Source organism: Microcebus murinus, chromosome 6, assembly GCF_040939455.1.
Source record: "Microcebus murinus isolate Inina chromosome 6, M.murinus_Inina_mat1.0, whole genome shotgun sequence".
Lineage (NCBI taxonomy): Eukaryota > Metazoa > Chordata > Mammalia > Primates > Cheirogaleidae > Microcebus > Microcebus murinus.
In genome coordinates this window covers 6718776-6743589 of record NC_134109.1, presented here as the reverse complement: position 1 = coordinate 6743589, position 24814 = coordinate 6718776, and the positions used below count along the sequence as shown (strand labels likewise).

General features: G+C 44.1%; 1 protein-coding gene across 2 annotated transcripts in view; it reads right to left on the bottom strand.

The window, feature by feature from the left end:
- Positions 1–8410: 8410 nt before the first annotated feature.
- SETD3 (SET domain containing 3, actin N3(tau)-histidine methyltransferase) overlaps positions 8411–24814 on the bottom strand; it is a 79714-nt gene continuing 63310 nt past the window's right edge. For both annotated transcript variants that reach the window (XM_012751722.2, XM_076003727.1), the window contains exons 7-13: positions 24145–24203; positions 23174–23288; positions 16632–16706; positions 15258–15424; positions 14333–14418; positions 10822–10982; positions 8411–9801 (exon numbers count right to left, since the gene is read on the bottom strand). In XM_012751722.2, the coding sequence (XP_012607176.1) occupies positions 9352–9801; positions 10822–10982; positions 14333–14418; positions 15258–15424; positions 16632–16706; positions 23174–23288; positions 24145–24203 (1113 nt within the window). In that variant the 3' untranslated portion in view covers positions 8411–9351. The remainder of the gene's footprint in view (positions 9802–10821; positions 10983–14332; positions 14419–15257; positions 15425–16631; positions 16707–23173; positions 23289–24144; positions 24204–24814) is intronic.

The following is a 24814-nucleotide window of genomic DNA, read 5'->3' as shown; positions in this document are numbered from 1 at the left end:
TCACCTGCAAAGTGGAATCTGCCCAGGGAGGCGCTACACCACGCAGCGGCAGCCGGGCCTCACCGTAGTCTGAGCACAGAGAGGCTGGGCTGCCCTGGGGCAGAAGAGGCGGCGCTGGCTCCTGTCCCTCCTTGGTACCTGTTGGACAAATAGATGCAGCGTAAATCTGGTTTTTACAACAGAACAGCAGCATGAGGTTGCAAATGCACCAAATGGAAACAAAAAGCCACCCCTTGTCTGTTTCTGGTGGGGCCTCTACTTGGGTCTCACTGGGCAGCATCCTGGCTGGCTGTCAGGTCCAGGCGGCACGGCCACCAGGGGGCGCAAACGGAGCAGGGGATCTGAGGATTGTTCCAGAGGGAGCTCCCCCAGGGCTAAAGGGAGGGCAGGTGGCTCTTCTGGTTTTGACAAGGGTGGAAAGGAAGTTTCGGTTTACCTTGCCGGGTGGAAGAGGAGGGCTCTGTGGACCTTCTCTGCTGTTTCCCAGGCCGTGGCAGATTCTAAAACCCGCTTCCTAAACCACACGCCTGCCCTGGTCCAGGCTGGGGCTGGCCCTGGTTGGTGGTGTGGGGGAAGGGCAGCCCTGGGCTCCCCTGGGCTTGGCCCCTGGTCACACTGTTCATCCTGTTTGTCCGCCTGTCTGTGGATTCATTTGAGGGATGCAGCCGGGTGGGCGACAACTGGTTCTTAGCTCAAGTTGTACTTTGTTGCAAGTTTGCAGAAATTACTTATTTTAAAATGTGCAGATTCAATAGTTGAAGCCTGAAGTCTACATAATTGAATGACTAGAATCCTGAGATGATTTAACAAGCGCATATACTCACATTATCCTACTAACTGCACACATTATTTGGGCTTAATTTTTCTATTTCCTCAGCTTGTAATCTACTTTCCTTCCCATCAGATACACAGCAATTCTATTCTTCCAGTATCAGCTGTTTTATAATCATCACCCTGACAGCAGAACTACATCCTTGTACTCATTTAATAACTATTTATCATCCTCTATCTTCCCATTTTCAAAAAGGAATAAGTTAAATGCTCCAGAAATTGGAAAAAATTGAAATTTGACCTTTATTAACTGGGTTAATTGTCAAAATCTCTGCTTGTAAAAAAAAATTAATGACCAAAAAGTGTAACTTTTAGAGTTTCAAAGATTAGGTTAATGTCCAAGGAAGTATAAACTTTGACCCTTTTGACACATGTCATAAGAAACATCTATCCTAATAAATTGCTACCTGTGAGCAATTATAAAATTTTCCCTGTATCCAATCATGCAATTTAATTGCTGCTGGAAACCCTGGCTTCCTTCGAGATAGCCTGGAGAATCATTTGATGCCTACCAGAGTCGTTTCGTATTTGTTTCAGGGAGGTGTATTTGTGCATTCAGATTTCTAGACATTCAAATACTCATGGACAGAGATCCTAGCTGCTTTAGACACTGGCAGCTTGGGCAGGAAACAACAAAACTTGTCACAGGAATGAAATGGAAACAGAAGACAAGATTCTATGCTCAGATACGGTCCATCATGGAACAAGGGGTTTCTAATTTCCTTATTTATTGTCTATTTAAGACATACTATAGTAAGTGTGGCTGGTGTGGTTTTCCCTGTGACTGGTGACAGTCAACTGACCCCCAACTGGGAGTATGAGGTGGTCCCTAAATGTCATCGTCCTGGGAATGGAAGGACATCTACAAGCCAGCACTGGGACACCCCACTAGTGCCACAGACCCGTCTCATAACCGGCGTCAGGTTTGGCAAAGGACACCGTCAGGTTTGGCAAAGACTTCACCGTCACTTATCGGGTCACCCCAAGGCTGTGATGCCCAGGTCCCCTCTTCTGATTGCACTGCTCATTTGGGAGATCCCAGGGTGTTAGAAAATCTGGAAATGGGGTATCTCAAGGAGGCATGCTTCCAGAGCACTTAAATTGGGGGAGGGGCGGCAAAGACTTAAATTCTCTATCGTTTGGTGACAGAAATGAACCTCTGTGGGGGCAAAAAGTAGCCGTTAGACTAAGAGAAAACACACGGGTAATCTATCATTTTGCATATGGTGGGGATTAAAAGCCCTGCCCAGCCTATTTTTCATTAAGAAAGAAAAATGGGACGCACAGCTCAGGCACAGCTTCCCCGAGGAAGGCCTGTGGTCTCCGGGGACGGGCTGGGTGGCAGTCCTGTTGCCCCACGAGCACCCCGTGGTTCTGGGTCTGCAGCCCCGGCCCCAGCACAGCGCCCAGCACCGTCGGACGTCCGGACAGCTGCCGAGTGGACCCGTGGACGTCACCGATTCGAGGCGTATTGGGGAAGAAAACACGGCTGAGACCATGTGGACATCCGCGTGTCACTTTCCCACTGGCTCAACACGGTGACTGGACAGAGACGTGTCTCCGTGAAACAGGGCTCCTGCCATCGCCTCCAGCCCCTGGGTGTGGCAGGGGCTAGCAGCGGCCACGCCTGCTTGGCCTTGGGCCTCCAGGGCCCGGCGTCTCTGGAGCTCTGGACTCGGTGCGCGGCTGTACCTGACCTGTGGTGGGAAGCGAGTGTCCTCTGGGTGCCCTTTTCACCCCCTGCCCCCCTCCCCGGCCAACTCCAGGTCAGTGGGCGCTCAGGGAGTACCTGAAGGAGACAGCCTCTTCCGTGGTCGCTGCAAAGAGAAGGCTGCGAGCCGAGTGCTACTTGGCGTTGGGCGCACTGAGTGCTCGCTCGTCCTGGTTAACTAACTCATGCAGAGTCGCCAGAGCCCTTCCCCTAAACACTGTGTTCTGAGTCGGTGGCTTTTGTTAATGTTGGTGGCGCATGAGTCACCGGCTCCCACGGCACCCCGGCAGAAACGCGGAGAACCACGCGGTACCCACTCAGAGCCCAAGCCTTGCAAAAACAACGTCGTGAGAGGCTTTTATGTAAAACGCCACCTTTGTCAGAGCCGCGCTGGTAGCTGGTACGGTTGCAGTTGTGTCAGGGTCTCTACTGCAGCGCCTCTTTTTCAGGGGAGGAGGGACGTGAGAAGGGAAGGAGGTCATTAACGTGCCCTTAATTTGATCTAGGCTGATACTCAGCACAGAAGAGCAGAGCCGGGAATAAGATTTTCCTTTTTTCCTGATACAACTTTTCAAAAACACTCATTCTGGTCCTTTTAAAATCCCAGGAGTGTTACAACTGAATTTCCTGACTATAATTATACTGCAGCCTTAATGGTATCAACACTTACGTCATCAGCCACCATCAGCCCAAAGCTTGTTATTTTGACAATTGCCAATGACCAGAATAATACAACCCTCTTCTTTTAATTTCTGTATGAAAAAGCAGTAACTGTTTTCCCAGACGCATTTCAGGATTCATTTGACATGTTCTGGTGCTAGAGTATTATTTCCAAAATCAGGCTGGTTGAGGTGGTACCCGATCCTAACTGCCATCACTTCTGTTCAGTCAGCTATCACCTGCACCTGCATTTGGGGGAGGGCTTGAATTGTAAGATTTACCTGAAAACTTAAAGCCAAGAAATTCAGAGGTGCATATTAGGCTGATGTTCACACTTAAAAAATATATATATGTATAAAATAAGTAAACTAAATATTTACAGTTTGAGATACGTGCCCCCAGTGTGTGGAAGGGGAGGATATGACAGGGGTGTACTGAACTGAGGCCCAAATGCTGACTGAACCACAGGGCTGATGGAGTGTCTCGCCATCCGCAGAACCTCAGAATATGCCTCTCGCCTGCCAGTTCTGAGTCCAGTTCTTGGGTTCACTGCTGGCAATCGCCCAATCATGGTGAGAACCAGCCACTGAGGCCTTGCTACGTTCTTGGTCCTGTGCTAGATTCCCATGCATTATCACGGCAACCTCGTAGGGCTCTTCCATTTTACAGATAAGAAAACCAAGTCTCTGCACCAAAAGGCTTGCTCTGGGCCGCTGGCGGTGGTAGAGAAGGTCTGCTGATTTCAAAGCCTGTGTGGCCCACGTGTTTCCGATGAGCAGTTTCTTCTCTGGGCTAAAATCTTGCACGGGCTAATGTGCAAATAATGCTCTTGAAAGATCTCTGAGTCTTACCAGCAGCTGACGCTGCAGTGAGAGTTTGTTCAGTTCCTTCTCAGAAAAGCAAGTGCTGTGTGAGTGAGAGGTGGACAGAGCTGAGGACAGGCTCCTGGCACACGCTGCAGAGAGGGGCAACGGGCTGCAGACGGGCGTGGGGAGGCCCCTGCTGGCCTTGTGACCCTAAAAGTAGCTCCCCCATAACCTGGTTAAGATGGAAAAGGACGTTTGAGGTTCAAGCCACAACGTGATCCTTTCCTACCAGAACACTCCCGAGGAGAAAGAGGACGGCAAGGAGACAGACGGGGCTGGGGTGGAGACGGTTTCAGGAAAGAGGGGAGATTTCAGGGCCGACAGTCAAGGCGCCCGGTGCAGCCCTCACCGCACGCCGGGTGCCACACGAGGTCCTAGGAATTCAAACAGCCGGCAGGCGGCAGCGCCTACCCCCACCAGAACATACACGCTTGTTTTGTTGTAAAGTGTTGCCTAAACCACGGCCGGTAACTTCTCTGTTGCCTGAAGTGGAAGGATGTGAGATTGGGAAAGTTTTATAGACACCCACATATGTATGCATCCACATGTGTGTATGTATGTGTTCATATATACAATATATGTTTATATATAAAATACACGTATAGACACGCATGCACACGGATATGCTCAAGTCTGGGCCAAGAAAAGTGGCCCAAAGAAGTAAGAGGCTGTTAAATAAAGACTAGGAGTTGGAGTTGACACCAGCGTGACAGTCTTAAGTTCCCAACTCCACAAACTGTGCTAAGGAGTCCAGGAACACAGGTTTCTAGGCACTTTTTACCTTGTTTCTAAGGAACCTACCGAGGGTGGCATTTGTGTTGAAGGGAGCTGGCGATCACATTTTTCCCTCCTAAAGTTGACTCATTACAAGATCTGCACAACCGCACGTGTGCTCTCCTCTCAGGCACCAGGGCTGCAGCAAGGCACTCAGGAGTCACTCTTGGCAGGATTCCTCCCGGGGGCCTGGACTTCTCAGCACCCCTGCAAACAGCTGGCACGCCCGGGCCTCCTGGCTGCCCTCAAGGGCTTGCCCCACCTCCACATGCTCCCAGACGGAGCCCCTAAGCCCAGCCACATGCTGTGGCCTCCAGTGCTGCTTTTCCCTTGAGGGCCAAAGCATGTGTCCACGATTCCCTTGGGCACCACGGCGCACTCTGCCAGTTAGGGTTCAACAGTCTGCCTCAGCACCGTGATGGCAGGGTTTCTTACGAGTCTCTGAATCGCCCATAGAACCTAGCATTGCACCACCACCACCACTGTTGCTGCGTCCAGGGCTGAAGTTCCTGGATCAGTGAGCAGAGGGTGCTCGATGCTTCCGGGCACAGGGCAGGGATAATCTTGCTAACTCCAGTCCCGCAAACACTGTCTGCCCCCCCGAGTGGCTTGGACTTAGGAAACAGTAATAATGACCAACATTAACTGATGTTTCGCGTGTGCAGACATCAGACATCGTGTCAGAAGCTCGTATAGGCATCAGCCCATCGGGTCGGCCCAGCGCTCCCTAGAGGAGGAGCACTTGGTGCCCTGAAGGAGGCTACAAAGCACCCAGCAAACGGCCAGCAAACGGCCAGGGTCCCTCGCCCGGGAGAGAAGCAGGCTGCCCAGAACCAGGTCTGTGGGATGCAGAACTCGAGTCCCGGCTACCGTGTTTGCCTCCCTGATGGTCTGACAGCCTGTCCACATCCAGGACAACGAGCCTGAGCCTCTCACGGCCATCTCGGAGAAAGTTCCCTCTCGCGGCTGAAACTGCCTCCCCGAGCCGGTGGTGGGAGTGCCTTCTGCAGAAGTCCGAGCCTCCACGCGACAGTTCTTCAGATACGTGAAGACAGGAAGATCATGTCCCTGCCAAAGGCTTCCTCTCTCCAGCCCAAGCACACCAGGACCGGCACCTCAGCTTCATTTAAATAACAAATTTGTCAGTGCACTTAAATACAGTTTGAGTTACTCAAATTCAATTTACACACAGAATTTTTAGGAATATATTATGTAAGGTGCTGCTGATTAAAATAATGGGGTGACCCTTAATGAGGTTACTGGATTCTACTCTATACCCACCTCAAATTGACATTTAAATAACAGTGAGCCAAACTCTTGGGTCAGGTCATCAGCTATACCCTATAAAACACACTCACTTCGCCAGATCAGTCACAAGAGGAACACTGACCACACAAGACACCATATGAAAAGCTTCTCACCATAGCTATGGCTGGTCACAGTGACACTAAGATCTGGGCTCTCTGAAAACCACCCATCAACCATCACTGTGTCTCTACAGAGTCAGTGACATTTAAGTTCTGAGCTCAAGTCACAGGTACTTTCTTTGGATTAGCTTTTTTATTCTTTCTTTCCAACATGTACATATTAACCACCAAAAAAAATTAATGATTTACAGAAAATTAATTTCCTTATTTTTAAGTGGAGGTTTAATTTAGCATAACCTTGTATGTTGGGAACCTGGGAATATTTTTAATGTCTTACCCCATCTCTTAAAAGAAAATTAAACACATCTTTTAGTGAGCCTATTCTAGAAACTATTGGGGGAAAACCACCTATCGAATGCCAGTTTTCATGAAAAACTGGGTGTTTTTTCTAGGCTGGTGCAATCTAATTGCTAACTGTTTACACAAATAACACACAGAGCTAACGAAACAGAAGCGGAGCCTGGCGTTTTCCCAATGACCAGCCTGGGCAGCTTCTTATCCAAAAGCATTAAGAAGAAAGTAAACTTTAAAATGATTTGAGAGAAAGGTCTATTTTCATGACAGATGGCAACGAGGGTTCTTCAATGCCAATCTCATCACTTTCCCGCAATTTTCAAATGCTTAAGTTGCAGCTCCAAGTGTCTGTACGGGCAGCTCTGCAGCTGCCGAACCGGAACAGGGCAGAGAGGCGCCCGACGCGTGCGGCGGTCCCGCCAGCGGTCAGGAGTCGAGTTAGGGCAATTCAACCCAGCTCGGGCCAGCAACGCCGCCCAACAGATACTGACTTCGGACGGGAAATGGTTCTGTTCTCATGAGCACCCTACTATGTCACAAACGCAGAAGGTGCTCTCGACTGGAAGCATAACTTACACAACTTGACAGATAAACTGTCCATGAACTAATTGACAGGAAAAAAACGGTCTCGGGATTTTTAAGCAAGGACCTTTGACGATTTGGTGCCGTTCTTTCGCCTTACAAGTAATGAAGAAACAGGTCCCAGGGGCAGGCTTGACGACACCCGTTACAGGTGGCATCGGGCCTGGAGCTTGGGACCCCGTCCATCCAGCCTGGCCTCCTCCAGCTGTGTTGGAATGTGAACCTTTTCCAAGAAACATTTTGAAAACTATCCTGTCTCCTGATGCTATTTTACATTTTAGCTGGGTATGTGTTTTTTTTTTTTTTTTTTTAAAAGGACATTTTTAATATTAGGCTTAAAACTTTTCATCCAATGAGAAAAGGTATCCATAGGCAAAATGGCCATGAAAGTTCTAGTCTCTTGGGCTCCTGTGCTGGAGTGGAAAACTCCTTGAGTGCCACAGCACGTTTGCCTTTTGGAAATTAATAGGTAAGCTTTGCAGGCCATCCAATACTTGTAGTAAACCGTCTCAGGTGTAAGGCTGACATGAGAGTTGGTGATCACATGCTTCCTCTTATCCGTAAGTTCAAACTGTGTACACAACAGCTTGGGAAAGTTACAGGTGTCAACACCAACAAACATTCCCAAACCCCCAGAGATGAAGCTGCCACTAGTGTCCAGTGTAGCTGGCAAACCTAACCGGCTGGGCAATCCAAGGCAATGACTTCAAGAGTTATTCATCTGAACTATCAGGAGAGAATTAGGTAATCTATCTGGGTCTTCTCCAAGGAGAAACTCCAAGAGCATCCTTCAGACTACCTATACTGGGGCAGCGTTTATCAAACCAGTTAGGTGAATAGTTACATAGCATTTTCAAAATAAGCAGTGTACTTAATAGTTAGGATATCAGAGACAATGTGAAAATTTGTGACTGAGGAAGACGAGCAATCATTGACCGGAAAACTGGTGGCTTTCTGGAGACAGTTCCTGCTCTGACCCCAGGAAACTATCCCAACCTTTTACTTCCCCTAAAAGCTAAGTACTCCTTTTCCCGTGTTCCTGCTGCCTTCGTGGGCAGGTGGGTGAGGGGCCCCACTGCAGGCCTGTCGGCCCCATGGCTGGCTCTCTCACCCCACTTTCTTGTTCCTCTCTGTGCGCCCAGGTGAGCAAAGCCTGCAGCCCAAGTCAGGGTTCAGACAATGCTTGGGGAATAAGGATGATGGTTTGCATAAAAGCTCGACTCAAAGGGCCTGTCCCACTCCCCAAAAAAAGTAATAGACAAAAATATTAATCATGTTTTCCTTTTAATAAGGGTTTTTACTCAAAAGTGTAGCTTTGAAAATCTCTAGCTTGGTGTGAAAACCAGAAAAGCTGGGGAGCTGCCTCACTTTGAACACCACCGTGTAAGGCTGTGGGCCGCTGTGTTTGCAAACTCTCCATTACCAACGCTGGAAATCAAATGCACCACTTTAAAATCAGAGCCAACATTTAAAATTAGGAGGATGATGCATGTCCTACTTTGATTCAAGGAGAAAGGACAAGTTTTTAATACAGTAAAACAAAACACAAAAAGTAAACAAATCTTTAGAAATCACTAGATATATATGTGTGCATATATATATATTTATGTAATTAGGATTATCATCAACATTTAAAACTATTAAAAATAAGGTTGCCACCTTACCTTTTCTTTTGGTACTGGGGTGTTTTTTTTTTCCCAAGGAGAAAAACCAAAGATTTTGCCCAGACTCTAAAGTTTCCCAACTTCCATCCTATTTTCTGCTGTGCAGTCTCTCCACCTTCATCTGAATACCCAGAGTCCCGCCAGCAACTCATGTTGGCAGGAGGCAGAGCAGGCCTTAATTCTGGCTGTCAGGATGACAGGCCTACAAAAGCACAGCTGATAGAAGAACTGAATTCTTCCCCAGGAAGAAAATACATTTGCCCACAATGGGTCTGCAAAATCTTCCAAAGGCACCTTTTCCCCCTTTGTTGTTGTTTGTTAACTAGTTTGTTTTCCCTAAAAGTAAGATGGCAATCTTAATCAAAATGGGAAGCTAGTTTTTTTAAATAACTTAAAAAAATCATTTTTATATAAAGCAGCAAAAACATATTTTCCTCTCTGCAGAAAGAGAAATGTTAACAAGGAAACACAGCGATGTAAATGGACTGTCCATAAACTTTTGCTAAACTGAATTTCCCACCAGCTCGAGCCTCATCTCGGAGCTACTTTTTAACCTCATCAGTGCTGTCTGAAGAAGATCCTTTGGCATCTTCAATCGCTCTTTTACTTTCTTCTTGATTTAAATTTTCATTTTCGGAACTGGTCCCGTTAGGGATAGAGTTCTCACCATTTACCAGCCCGCTGTCTGTAGCCTTGGCTTTGCTGACGGCCTCTCTGATGTTCAAGGCCTCCTGCACTCCAGCCTCCTCCTCAAGGTTTCTCAAGACCAGGGGGAGCCTCGAGTCCCCCACGCTGCTCTCCAACAGCCCAAGGTTACTCTCTTCGTATTTGGGAAGTGGAGCCTTTTCCTCCATCTGTTTGCGGTAGTATTCCCGGTTGACAGCTGCACTCTTCACTGCCTTCTCCAAAATCTCTTTTTCACCTAAACGCAGTTTGATGGCCATTGTCGCACGGACAGAAAGGTCATGGTTTTTCAAGACGGATTTATCTTCCTGGAAAACAAAAAGTGGCAAAATTAATTACAAGAAGTCAAAACCAACAAAACTATAGAGACAGAAGGCAGGTCAGCTGTGGCAGGGGATGGGGAATGAGGGAACTTTTTGGGGTGATGGAAGGTTCTAACACTTGCCTGGGCAGGTGGCTGCATGACTAGACACATACAAACATACGACTCAGAAGTGTGAATTTTATTGTATGTAAACTATACCTCAATAAAACTGCTATAAAACCAGAAAGAAGAGCCTGAGCCAGTGTCACCACATCTGACAGAGAACTTTATTTATTTTTAAAACCATCCTCTATCTTGTGCGCTGCCGAAGCCCCCAGGGCAGCAGCTGGGTGAATGGTACCAGTGGATGGCTGAGAAACATATTTGAAGTTAGTGGCTCAATGGTGAACTTTAAAAGTACAAATGAAAACTTATGTTTGTGGAATCACATAAATGAGAAATTATAAAAAGATATTAAATAATTTAAAAAGTATATCTTCTAATGAACAATGCCTAAATATGATATTTTTGGTTAAGTATAAATATGTTAAACAAAAATAGTAATATGTTAAACGAAAAACGCCAAATATACAATTTATTTTGCTAAAAATTATAATAATTTACATTTAGGAAGAAATCTCTTATTAAACATCTATAAAAACACAACAAAGTGCGGGCCGGGCATGGCTCACGCCTGTAATCTTAGCACTCTGGGAGGCCGTGGCGGGCGGATCGTTTGAGCTCAGGAGTTTGAGACCAGCCTGAGCAACAGCGAGACCGTCTCTACCAAAAGTAGAAAAAAATTAGCCAGGCATGGTGGCGCATGCCTGTAGTCCCAGCTACTTGGGAGGCTGGGGCAGAAGGATCTCTTGAGCCCAAGAATTTGAGGTTGCTGTGAGCGAGGCTGATGCCACAGCACTCTAGCCCGGGCAACAGAGTGAGACTCTGTCTCAAAACAAAACAAAACAAAAAAACCCCACAAAACACAACAAAGTGCAAATTCTCATTTATTCAATCTAATTACCTCAATTGTTGTTTTATATGTTTTTAAAAGGAGTGAGGCTCTATCTTCAAGAAATGTCCAAAGTTTGACCTCATTGTCCCAGCTAACAGGAAATTCAGAGTTGCCCAAGGTGAAGATTCTATCAATAGCATTGTCTCCTAGCAAATGTTCTTTCAGTTCTTCTACAAAAAATACAAACAGCAATCTGTTAGGAGGAAAACACAGTGCTACTTCTCATTTTAACAAGCAATCTACCTTAGAAAGTATCTTTTCCAACAGTGTCATTTTTCCCTCAGTTAAAACCCCTCCCTGATCAATCAGCCAGGCCATCTCTAGACTCTCCAAGGTGGGGACAGAGCTAAGTTGCAGGGGAGGTGAGGTCTTCTTTATTTGGAGTCCAGGTTAAGCCTTGGCATGGCACTCCATTTTTCATTGTTTTTATGAAGGGAACAGAGAACCGCTAGATAGTTTTACAAGATTTTTTTTTAAAGACGATCTATGTGCCCACATAACCCTTGTTTTGACAATAGCTTTTCAACTAGCCCTGAGCTCAGTCATGCCAACTGGGTCAAAAAGACATCCAGCTGAACAACGTAAACAGTGAAAACAGACAGCAGTCCCAAAGATCCAGTGATCCCTCTGCACTGAAACCTGAACAGCGCTTCCTCCAGCAGCTGACCTGCAAAGCTACTCATCTCATCTCACAACGAGTAAGCCACAAACTGAAACAAGAAAATGGACTATAAAAACCTTAGGTAATGAAAAATACGACCATATCTTTCACTTGTCAGAAATTTAAATGGGAATTACAAATAAACACAAAGTGAACATCTCAATTACCTTCAAATATATTTAAGAAGAGGAAAGAATCCAAGTAACTGCTCTGAGCACTTTATCTCCCATTTTATCTCACATTATCTCAAAAAGACCAAAACATGTCGATCCTATTCATGCTCAAGAAATATACCCACGCTTCTTATATCATTATGAGACAGTATTTCTTTCAGAGCAAAATGCCCCACAGCTGTCACTATTTACAATTCAAATGGAAGAACTTCTGCTGCCAGCAAACCAAACTTTTATTAGTATTAGAGTAATTCAAAGAATACATCAATTGTCTTGACATGACAAATTGTCTTCCTATGACTAATGAGAAACTAAGGAAAATCAACGGACTTAAAAGGATTCAAGTACTTTTTTTTTTTTAAAGGAAACAGAAGTTATCTAATGCTCAAAAAAGAAGTTTATTAAGTTGTATCTAACTTGTATTTACTTAATCATGTAAAGACCATGATAATATTCAGGTTAGATTTTTGATTCTTCATTTTAAATTCTTTGTATAAAGCAGTGAAGTTTTTTTTTTTTTTTAAATAAAATCTCCCTCAGTGGTCACGAATTCCTTTCCAGAAGCCCCAAACACTAAGGTTACTATTTCCTTCAACCCGCCCAGGTCTTCCTCTGCAATGAAGAAAGCTAAGGGGTGAGGAGCAGAGCTTTCTCTCTGCTACTTATAACCATGAAACTGGACTCATTTCACATTCCTAGAGAAATAAAAACCTAAAAAAAGGGGAGTAAGACAACGTGAGCTGCCTGGAACACGGAGAGGAACCAAGTGCTCCTGGAGCAGGTGTCCACCCGCTTTCTGCCAGCAAACAGGTCCCCGATGCTACTCCCTGTGCTGACGTCAGCCACATCCCTGTTCGGGCCCACGCAGCTGTGTGTTTGGTCACACACCGGAGAGGGGCCCAGGGCCCTGCCCCTCAGCCTGGCTCCTGCTCAAGCTCCTCCCTCTGCAGGGAATGTCCTTATAGCTGTCCCCTCCTCCTACTCCTCCTCCTCCCACCAAACCCAAACCTTTATGATGCCCCAGGGTCTAATGCAAATGCTGTTTCCTCCAAACCTCCAGAGTGCCAGCAATGTTTTCCATGGATTATGTTAACAGAGCTGGGTTCTATGTCAGGGTCATAACTTGTTAGCTGAGTGACCTTGCCAAGTTACTTATCCTCTTTCCATATCAGTAAAATGGGAATACTTATCTGATAAGATTAAAATTAAGCATATTGCACATTTAGTATGGCGCCTGGAACATAGTGAGTGCTCCACAAATTCTAGGAATATCATCACCCTCAGGTCTCTTAATTATAAATTCTTTGAGGATATGAACTGTAATATTCAATTTTGTATCTATCTACATATGGATATATGTAATTTATCAAGAAATATATATACACACATATATATGGAAAAAAGCTCAAGTTAACCCTTAACTTGTGGTCATTCAATTGAATTGATGAACCAACACCAAAGCACAAAAATCTCCAAAAGCTCCCACTTGAATGACAGTAAAGCTACAGCAATGCAGTTCCTTATAAGTAACAATTACGATATTTCACTTCCTCTACTTTCCATGCCTGGTGTCTAAGTTGCCTCTCTGTGTTCTGGGACTAAGTTTCTTCTGCCTCCTATGTGATGTCAAGCCTTGGACTTAGGCAGCACAGCTCCCTGGATGCAGACATGAAGATTGGGGGGGGGGCACAGACAGCAGGGCGCAGAGTGTCCCTGCCACAGGCCACAGCTGCCTGCTCCGACCCCACTGCCCTCTCCCTAGTGCCCGGGCAGCTTCCTTCCAGGAGGAGACTTACTTGTCTGTACACTCAGTTGATCATTCATGCATTCGTTCACTTATTCCTACCCAATGTGTTCTGCACAGGATTTAAGGCAGTCTACCATAACAACAGTATCACTACACACACACACACACACACACACACACACACACACACACTTAAAAATGAAAGCTAGGACCAGGGAAATTGGAGGAGTACATTTTAGGATAAAAAATAAAAACATAACCACCACAAGAGGTCAAATCTCAGTATAAGAAACCCCAAAGGACTTGTCTTAAGCAAATATAAAAGAAGATGCTCAATACATGTATTTAACTCTTTCTAGGCCTGATATGCAAGCTATAGTCAAGAACGTTTTGTGCTCTCCACACATTCTGTCTGCAATGTTAACAGGTGCCTGGCATTAAATACTTGCTGGCAATTTCAGAGTTAGAATGCAGAATCGGTTAGCAAACCAAGTCCTACGGTCCACATACACCACTGCAGACGATATGACACCAGTGTCAACTGATCATGAACTTCTCCAGTAAGTTAGAGACTAAGGTCCTGTGAGTGGAAGTATGCCCTTGTCAGTCTTAGGTAATAAACACATCAAAAACTCCCATCTACAAATATAGAATTTTTATAAACTTAGACAATCCAAGATGCTTTAAGTTTCTTTCTAATGCAGTAGAGAATTACTTGTGTGTTACAAATGAATACTGGCAACACATTGAAGATTTAATAAAACATTTCCAGGGTAAAACAGATCAATTTCCTCTTTCTTCAGTATTGCCACCTTAATGATTCCCAAAAGTGCTTTACTTTTAAACAATTTCATCTTTAATCTGAATCCCTATGCTTTACACTTCCATGAATTAAAAAGAAAAAAGTCACCATCCCTTTTTTCCCCCGACGTGATTTACCTTCGGTCATGCAGAAGACTCGGAGAAAAGCCAGAAGCTGGGCAGAGATGGGTGGCTCCGTAAAATGCAACGCGAAAACGCTGGAACTGACAAAGCAGGAAGCAAGATCAGTCACCCCGCAGCAGTTACCCTCTTGTCCAAAGTGCCATCCTCAAGGAGAGCTGAGCTGGAGTGAGTCATTCCGACCCCTCCTCTGAACTAGGACTGCACAACTGTCAGTCCTGGCACAGTGCAGCAGCCGGGCTGACGGGCCAGACGGCCATGCCTTGGTGGCCCATCTCCCCAGCTCTGCTCACAGTCTAGCAGCAGGGATCTTAGGTTGCATACAACACGTTCAGAGAATTAAACATATTTATGGTTCTTAAAAAATGTTTATAATAATTTATGTTGAGTTCACACTTTAATCATTAATCAAATATTGACAAGCTCAATAAAAAAAGGTCTGGATAATCCATTTTCATTAAGAATGGTTCCTCCATTCCCTGGAGAACTAATAAATCATAATTCCTGTCTTCTTTATCATTTTACACTGCAAATGCAAGAAAATCTTAAAGAATTTAACTTGAAATTCTTGAAATCACTGAGGATCATGACTTCATTATAGACACTAATGGTGGCAAAGAATTAAATGAAACAAATTGATCCAGGTCATTAACCTTTTCAAGGTGAAAGACATTAATGATACCAAAGTTCTTATTTAACTTAATGAGGATTTCAGGCCATATCCCCTAGAACTGACTGCAAATGCTCCCAATGACACAATTCTGTTTATCTGAAACTGCTGGTAAATCACCAAGCATCACCATGGTTTAAATTTGCTGTGTAGCAGGGATAAAGGGATTAAGACAAGCTACTGTAGAGAAGTTTTATTAACACACCAAGTAAACACTAGGCAACTGGAAATATTTCAAGTTTTTCTACGTACGTGGGGATGCCAGCTCGAGCCAAGACCTCGGCCTTCATGGCGTAGAGCCTGTCACTTTTACTCACTCCAAGCTTTATTTTCACTCTGTCGTGTGAGTTATTGTCAAAGAAAAAACCACTGTGGATCACAAACTCTGCATTTGACCGAGTGCCATAAAAAATGTAAATCTGAGATGCAGTAAAGAAAAAATAAAAGGACATAAAACAAACTTAGCATGCATTCTCAATACAGAGCAGGGCAAATCATTAGTTCTCGTATATTTAATGCTACTTTACATTAACGAGACAAAATAGCTTAAAGTAACTGTGCACTTATTTGATATATCATGTGTTGCGAAGGTGAAGGTGTGCCATTTTCCCAATTTCCCAAACTGTCTGAGATGCAGTGAGGCTGAGCACCCACTTGTACCACCACATGGCAGAGGGGAGACCACCAAGGAGAGTACTCACCGAGGCCTTCACCAGTACACAAAGGATCCCAGATTCCTGGGGTCCCTGGGCCTTTCTTACAGTCCTCTTTCTTTTCCAAGGGACAGCAAGGCTATTACTTTAAGATCACACTTTAAAATTCACCATGTTCTTCCTCTCCTTTTAATATAGGAGAGACTTTTCTTTTAAAGCAATATCTGTCAGACATTTATTTCTAGATTCTGTGGCAATTAATTCCAAACCTAGCAGGAGAGTTTGGGAACTTTTCTGAAGAAAGACCAGATCAGTAAGTATTTTGTTAGACTAATATTTTTCATTTTGTCTTAACTGGAATGTCAATAGTCTCTATCAATTCTGTTTTTGTATTATCTGCTTAGGTGTAACACTGATAGGTAGAATGCAGGTATTTATAGATGCATATTACTGAAAGGCTTAACCCTGTTCCCACCCAAATCATTAGATTAAAAAAAAAAAAATCACAGATTAAAGTGAAAGTGTAAGACAACAGATCTTAAGATTCCTGACTCCCTTATGGTTTTGACATTTAAATACTACTCCTTTAACATAATATCTCTTTATAAAGAAAGTTCCATTCCACAGAAAAAGAAATAAAAGCAATATGGTTTATGAAATTAAAAAAATTATTTTAGTACCATAACACAGAGTTTATTTCCGGTTAAGAGTGTTACAAATACTTGGTCAATTGTGCAAATAACTGCACTTAAATCATTTTTAGTACACCCAAACAACAATTCAAAGCACAATATGTGTATTACAGCTTTGGGTCTCAAGATACGTTCCAGAAAACAAACAATCCTAAATATGAATCCCAAATGTTCCTTCAAGTTAAATACCTTTTTAAAATTGCCAACACAGTATTATTTCCACGCCCAACAGACAGCCCACATTCTGCAACACCCTGCATGAAACCTACTATGAAACCTACCTGCTCCCCAGCCCGAAAGTCCTGCAGGGCAACACACTCACAGCGGTCGTCCTCCAGGTTGTAGCCGGTGGTGATCTAGCCGCGGAGAAAGGACAAAGTCATGATGCAGCAAACATGTCTACGCATCGCTCGATCACGAAGTTCTTTTTTGGCAATTGAGGATAAAAGGTATCCAAAGGTACTCAAAAGTGCGTAGCTACGTGCTTTATAAAACTGAGCAAAGAACTGCTTGAGTATTTTGATTAATCGTAGCTATACCAGAGATTCTTATGGAAAGTTACTTGGCTGAAATGAAGGAAGTACAGCTAGGAAAATACATCGTGCAGATTATCACATGCTGGTCTCAACCAAACATAATCACTTATTACCAAGTACCACCTTTGAGCCCTCCCACTCGGCAGTGAGGCACAGGCTACGCCTCCCACGCAATGCCCCGCCTTCCCTTTACACAGCCTCTATTCTCTGGTGTTCTGGAGGAAGCAGGATCTCTGGAGAACTCTCATTTAGGTGCAAGTATTATCTTCACCTAATGTTTGGCCATTAGGAAACCAAAGTGGGTTTTCCACTGGACAAATGGGAAAAGCAAAGCTCTGTTTCTGAATTGTATATATATATATTACTCTGAAATTAGAGAAATTGAAACTTTCTGGCAAGCAAAAGCAAAATAAAATAACTTAGTCGTTTCTTATTCCCTTTCTCTGCTGCGAGATATAATGTGAGAGTTTCTAAGCCCATTAAAATAAGTACAGGAAATCCTCTAACTATACCCTAAATCTGCATCTTCTCCTACGCTCTCCTGTCTTAGTGAGGGCCAGCCATTGCCATGGTCTCAGCACAACTCAACTGGTCAGCATTTTATCTTCTTAATATTTTTCAGATTATTTCTTTCCTCCTCATTCCTCTGCTACAGTCCTTATTCTTTGTTGCCTAGCTTATTATTTGCAAAAACCTTCCAATTTTTAAAACCAGGTCTCAGAATCCAGGACTGTCCTCCCTGCATTGCTAATTGTACAATGTCACTGTACTGTTTAAAATCTTTCTATGACTCCACTAGGCCTTCAGAATAAAATCCCAGTTCCTGAGCAAGGCCAAATTAAAAGGAGGCCTGCATTTCCCTTCAGTCTCAGGAAGTGCCACTCACCTGCCATACCAGGCACTGTTCCAGTTCCCTCTTGCCTGGGAATACCTTCTACTCTTGGTATGCCAAAGAGACACAGCCGAGGCCTGGCTTCTCTGAGAAGCCGCGCTCATCCCACCCTCCTGAGCATTCCCACAGGCCGCCCTCACTCCCTCCAGCCTAGAGTCATGTCACCTGTGCTCCTGCCTCCCGGCCCATCAGAAATGAAAACCCAGAGCTCCCAGTCAATCTCCATGTCCCCAGTGCTTAGCACACAGTACCAAACACCTGGCACTGCCTTCTAGAACATTAATTTGATGCATGAATCCCCAGGGGAAAGAACAGGTCCCTAACTTATGTAAAAAGCTCCTTCTCAGAGTTCTGTCCCTCAGAGGAGCCCTCCAAGCTCTTAGATTGTCTGTTCACGCTTATCGACTGCTTTTTGACCTACTCATTTATCCTGGACAAAGACTGAAGACAGACACCTACAAGTGCTACTTGCCAATAACGGTATCAACATCTTGGATTCAAAAGAAGATTACTTTTGATTCTAGGGAATGACATTTTGGGAGAGAAGGCCACGTGACACTAATCTTTAAACCCAAGATCCCCAGAACCAATTGTTTATTAACCATATGTCTAGAAGAAGCCTTCATACTTCTGACCTGCAAAGACCAATGAGCAGTATGCAGCAATGTGAAGTAAAGGAGGCCAAGGATTCTAGAACATTTTCACTCATAGAATATTTTAAATACTTTATTTGAATTAAAATCAGATCCATGAAGTTCCTGTCCAACATCTGACCCCAAAACATCGCCCTGATAACAAAGTATGGAATAAGCAATTGCCTAGAAGGGAAAGCCCAGGCACTCCTGGGCATCAGCAGCCGTGTTACACAGGGCCCCTACCAGCAGCGTACCCAGGAAGGATGGCAGTGAGGGGGAGGGGGAGGAAAGTCAGGGAGATGATGGAGAAAGGATCACGGGTGTTTAAGGATATTTTACAGATATCTCCCACTCTCAGTAACCTCAGTGAACAGCAAGGCTTAAGAAATAGCTTCCTGTGCCCACAAATAGGCTTAGTCCCTGCCTCCTCCTGCAGCCCTTTCTCAGCAAGAGGCAGAATGTTTTGAGGCAGAATGTTTAACTTGGTGGCATCAAAGATTCATCAAAATGCAAGGAACCACAGACCAAGCCCCTCCCTCGCCTGAGAGCAGGGCAGTCCATAGCCTGTATTCTCAGCCTCTGCTCTCCCTGGGAATACCTGGCTGTTATTCAGAAAAGGAGGCCAGTGCAGGCAACCACAGAGGCCTTCCTGGCTGTTGGGACCCCACTGCTCGGCACAGGCCCTCTGGCGGGAGCCCCTGGAAATTACCACCTACAACCAGGAATCTGCAGCCACTGACCAGCACCGACTCAAAGCCCAGGCGGGACAGGGAGGGGCTGGGTCCCTCCACATGCTGCTTCTCCCGCCCTCAGCTGACTTCCCTTCTATGAATATTTACTAAGTGCCCATTCTGTGCCAGGCCCTAAGCTAGGCACTTGGAAAACAGGGTGAAAGGCCTCAGTCCCCACCCATAGGGACATCTAGTGAGGGGCAGACATAGGAAAAGAAAGGAAAACACAAGAGCACAGTGGAGTTGAGAATAGCGCCGCAGGAGCTTGCTGGCAATACTGGGGACATGGGCGCATACCAGGGAGGGGGCCACGGCCTGCGTGTGTGCACCTCACGACTCTCACTCGTGCTGGGCTCTGGAACACGCTTGGCCGGCAAGGTCCACAGCTGTATTCTAGTTTAATTTACGTTAGAAAAGGAATATAGGAGGAAGACCATGACACACACACACACCCTTTAAGATGTAAACTGAGTGAGGATTATAGATAATTTAAATTTCCTTCTTTTTTACATTTTTCACACTTTCTGCAAGTACCTACTATATTGCTTTCTTCGGCAGGGGGTGGGGATAAAGTAATATAGGCTTCTCACATAAAATTTGGAAAATATTAAAAAAAAACAAAGACAGGCCGGGCGCTGTGGCTCACGCCTGTAATCCTAGCTCTTGGGAGGCCGAGGCGGGCGGATTGCTCAAGGTCAGGAGTTCAAAACCAGCCTGAGCAAGAGCGAGACCCCGTCTCTACTATAAATAGAAAGAAATTAATTGGCCAACTGATATATATATAAAAAATTAGCCGGGCATGGTGGCGCATGCCTGTAGTCCCAGCTACTTGGGAGGCTGAGGCAGGAGGATCGCTTGAGCCCAGGAGTTTGAGGTTGCTGTGAGCTAGGCTGATGCCATGGCACTCACTCTAGCCTGGGCAACAAAGTGAGACTCTGTCTCAAAAAAAAAAAAAAAAAAAAAAAAAAAAAACAAAACAAAAAAAAAAACAAAGACAAAAAAGGTCAGAATCACGTTAACATTTTGGTTTACTTCTCTCTGGTCTTCTTTCCTAGGCATGGGTTTTCACGTTCATTTATTCACCATTCATGAATTCATTCAAAAAATACCAGGTACTGGGATATAGCAATGAACAAAATAGACAAAGAAATTCACCCTGCCTTCGTGGAACTTCCATTTAGATGGGGAAGGAGGTAAACCAACAATATACAAAAATAAATAGGTAAAACGCAGGATATGGACAAAGGAGGGAAACCCAACAGGATGAGAAGTAGGGTTTGCGGCCGGGAGGTGTAGCCTCGCTGGCGTCCGCGAGTCCTGGGAACGGCTGAGGACCCGGCAGCTCAGGCAGAAGCAACAGCAAGTGCAAAGGCTCTGAAGTGGGTGTGTGCTGGTGCCTGAGCCACAGTGCGAGAACCCGAGGCTAGTTACACCTGTGGGGTGGGCGGGGGTCGCAGGGACAGGCTGTGTAGGGGCCTTGGTCACTGCTGTAAAAACTCGGGCTTTTACTTTGAGACTAAGACTCATCTAAATCTAAATGTTTTCGATTTTTCTTCAAAACACAAACGGAAAGAAAGACCTCAGCAACAGCTTCCCTCCATTCTGCCTGAATTCTCAGCTGTCCTTTCATGCTGGCTGGTAGAGTCGCATATTCAAACTCGAGGGCTGAGGACTCCAGCAGGCTGCATGAACTGGAACTAACTGCTGTCTATAAACCACTTAAAGGGATCTTTCTCAAGTAAACTTAACAACTTCAAGAAAGAAAACCTGCTGTTTATGTTACAATAATTTTGGACAAACTGTGCAGGATAAAAAGACAGGTTATTTCTTGTAGTTAGGACTATACCTTCTAACCTTTCCTACATGTTTCTCCGGCCGGCTAGGAGATCAGTGCACATTCACCACAATCTCCGGTTAGGTGTGCACTCAGCCTTTTATTTTCTCCTGTACTTCCTCGCTGTTACTGGTTTGTCATTACTGATATCGACTTGATTCTTTGGTTTCTACTGCCATAATCAGGTTTTTGGTACACGGTTAGAAGCAGACAGTGTTGCTGGGTTACAAATTTCCACCTACTCCCGAAGTGACAGTTGGGATAGACTGACAGTAAGAAAATGATCGTCAGGATAGACGCACACACACACAAAAAATCTCTTGTCTGAAAAGCTTAGCCTTGATTTCAAGTACCTTATTTTAAAAAAGGTTAATTAATAATTAGATTAATTATTAATATGTATAATATACAACTTTATAGTATTAAAGAAGAGAATTTCTTAAATTCTACCACAGTAAATTTCCCATAAAGTCTTGTGATTAAAATGGGAAACGGTTCAACAAAGGTGTAAAGTATGCAGGGAAAATAACCATTATCAGAAAAAGTACCAGCATCTTGAATAAGCCTTCTAAAGGTTAGCAATGTTTTTGCCAGGACTGTGGTAGCTTAAAAACTATTTGAATAGTATTAGGGAAAATGCAGCATTCATTGTCATCGATTATTTTTATTTGGAGATAAACCTTTTTTTTTTTTTACTTTTACTTTTAAGGGAGAAAAGGGTGAATCATTTTATTCCATTTACATGGAAGCAAAACAAAACCCAGCACGCATATGAGGGTGTGATGGTGCCAAAGCGCAGCAACAGGATGGGAGAGACTTGAAGGAAGCCACAGACCAGAGTGACCTGAGGCATCAAGGGCGCCGTGGGGCGCTGGGAAAGGGACCTCTCCTCTTACTGGAGAGGCTTCTGTGTTGTTTAAGTCTTTCTGTTTGTTTAAAGTAAAGCATGTGCATTAAAAATAATTTTTTTTTTTTAGAAATAAGAAAATAAATCCTACAGATCAATCGAGTTTGGGAGCCAATGATCTAATCCAAAAAGAAAAAAATACTATAGTCATATATTAAAAGCTATTTGAAAATTTTTAAAAGTTCATAATCATAAAAGCTTATGATCAGGTTAAAATATCTCTGAAGGAAAGAAATCAAAAATTACAAAATTATATTCATCAATGAACACAATTTACAAAACATGCCACTATTTCTTAGTATTGCTAATTAAATTAAACATATCTAAATTATGGCAAATATGTAATTATAAAGGCAGAACTATTCTTTCTTACTACAATTTAAATACGTTTAAGATTCAAGAGCTTACTTGTTGCTAGACCTTCCCAAATTAGCACAAGAATATTCTATCTTAAGTGTCTGGCATACATTACATGTGTTTTGGCCATTTTGTAGAATTAGATGTGAAATAATCATTTACAGCACTTCTTTAGTCTATTTATAACACTGCTAATAATAACAAAGAAAGCTGACATTGAGAAAGGATGAACAAAAAACTAACCAACCAGTATACTAGTAGAATAATGTCTAAAATTTCAAAATACTCTTAAATTTCTCATATTTCTACCTATTAACATCAGGAAATCTTTCTCAAATAACCACCTCAGCATAGAGAGCTTCAGCTTGCGCTGTTGCTTGGAATCCCAAGAATGCGGAGAAACAGAGAGCCGTCCCCCTGTGCTAGCTGTCCCCCTGTGCTAGCTGCACTTCGCAATAATAGTAAGTCTCCCACCCAGTGCTTCCCATGTCTGATGACACCAACTGCCTCCCACATTCGAGGGACAAGAGGCAAAGGTGCAGTCCCCCTTCCTCCCCACCCCTCCACACCAGGGAAAGTGAGTATTGGATCCTGAACAGAAGCAGGTTAATAAACACGGCCAGGGATTTGTCAGCCTATCAAGGAAGGGACAGGGGACAAGAAAGAATCACGGAAAAGTACATAACGGGAAAGAGAGAAAAAACAAAACATGCGGTTTTTGAAAATGGTATAAGATTCAAATTCCCAGTTTTTAGTATTAACACAGTGAAAGAAAAACACCAGCTTCTGTTTGTGGGCAGTGGGGAGGAGTGGCCCTTTTTGTTTCTGTTGGAGGGAGGGAGGGAGACATGATGGTGGGGACTGGCCACTTGGAAGCTCAGGTACAACCGCCGCCCGGACCCAACACCGCACAGAGGAAGGGGACGGTTACCAGGCCGTTGGTGTGATTACACATGTCCCACAAAGGAATCAGAGCCAGGGTCACCCGGGAACCGTCCTCCGTGGGAATTTGGTTTTGTCGAGTCATAACAGAAGAGACTGCCCACCTATAACAATAAGAAAAAAGGTGATTTAAGGCTGGAACATTTAAAAGCCAATTGCAGTAAGAACAATCCGACCAGAAATTTTGGTTCGGCTGACCTCTCACAAATTTTAAAAGCCTTTTCCTAAGTACCAAAGGTAATGTTTGGCTTTCATCATCATTTAAAACTAAATCTGAGCTTTAGGGAATGAGAGGAAATGGACGGCCAGGGAGAGCTGGAGGAAGTGCAGGGAAGAGAGAAAGGAGGCCGTGTATTGGCAGGGAGTGAGCGGGAAGGCAGGCTGTACACAGGTCTCAGGGCCTTCCAGGGGGGCTTCATGATCCACGAAACCTCCTTCTCCAAACCAGCTCTACCCTCTTTTCCCCAAATGCTGACTCTCACCTACATTAAGCCTCAATGAGAAGCAAATGATAAAACTGCTTTCTGATCAGAATCCTCTAAGAATTGTTATGAAACGTAAAATGTGATTTTTTATTACATTGTGCAGTGAATTAAATCTTTTCTTTTAAAAAAAATCCCCATTTTACACTAATGTAGTCTTTTTTAAATAAGAAAAAATATCCTTAAGACCACCGAACACTAATGTTACTCTTAAGTAGCATTTGGCTACCTCAACTAATCCTCTACTACTACAGGTTAATGGCAATTTCCACATGGCTATTAAAATGCCGATACTTATCCAAGCTGCTCATTATAACTTCTGAAAGACTATCTGTTTTGATGCTTTAAATGGTCACAGCAGGCCACTTCTTACTGAAGCATTCCCCTCACTTCCAACACCCCACATCCACTCAGAAACCACCCCTCCACACACACATATGTACGTACACACACACACACACACACAGCCTGTACCAACCTGTAGTCCTCATAAGTGAAAGAATCCTTCAAGGGCAGTTTGTTGGCATGAGGATGGGTCTGGGAATTAGAAGTTTTAGAAAGCAGAGGTGAAAAGAGAAAAAGGGAAAACAGAAATCAGTCAGCGGAATTTCATTATTTAGCTGCCTAACAGATCCTAACAAGAGCCAAATGAAGCAGGAGGCGTCCAGCCGCGCTACTGAGGGATCACCGTGCTATTATGCTCTCATACATCACTGTCAACTTAATTTGTTGTGCCCAGCAGCCGCCATAAATCTGCTTCTTCATATTTCGATAGGAGCACCCACAGACACCGTGCAAAATAGAATTTAAGGTGGACTGACTTTACAAAAGGCAGGCACACCCACACTGTGAGCCTTTGATCTACACCGCAGCAGAGCCTCCAAAGCCAGGTGTCCGTCCTGGCCTTTCCTTACACCCCATGCCACGACGTGTCACACAGGCTTTTGGAATAGATTTCAAATCTCTTCTTGTATCAATAAAATGAACAATTAAAGGCACTCTAATAAATTAAAGGTTCTTTCATTCACCTCTTACTTAAATCACTTGATGGGAATCAACTTGCTATGTGCAAATGAATCATATACATGGCAAATATGGATCAAGTGCAGAAAATCCAGAGTACAGTTTTATGAGATTATAAGATAAAT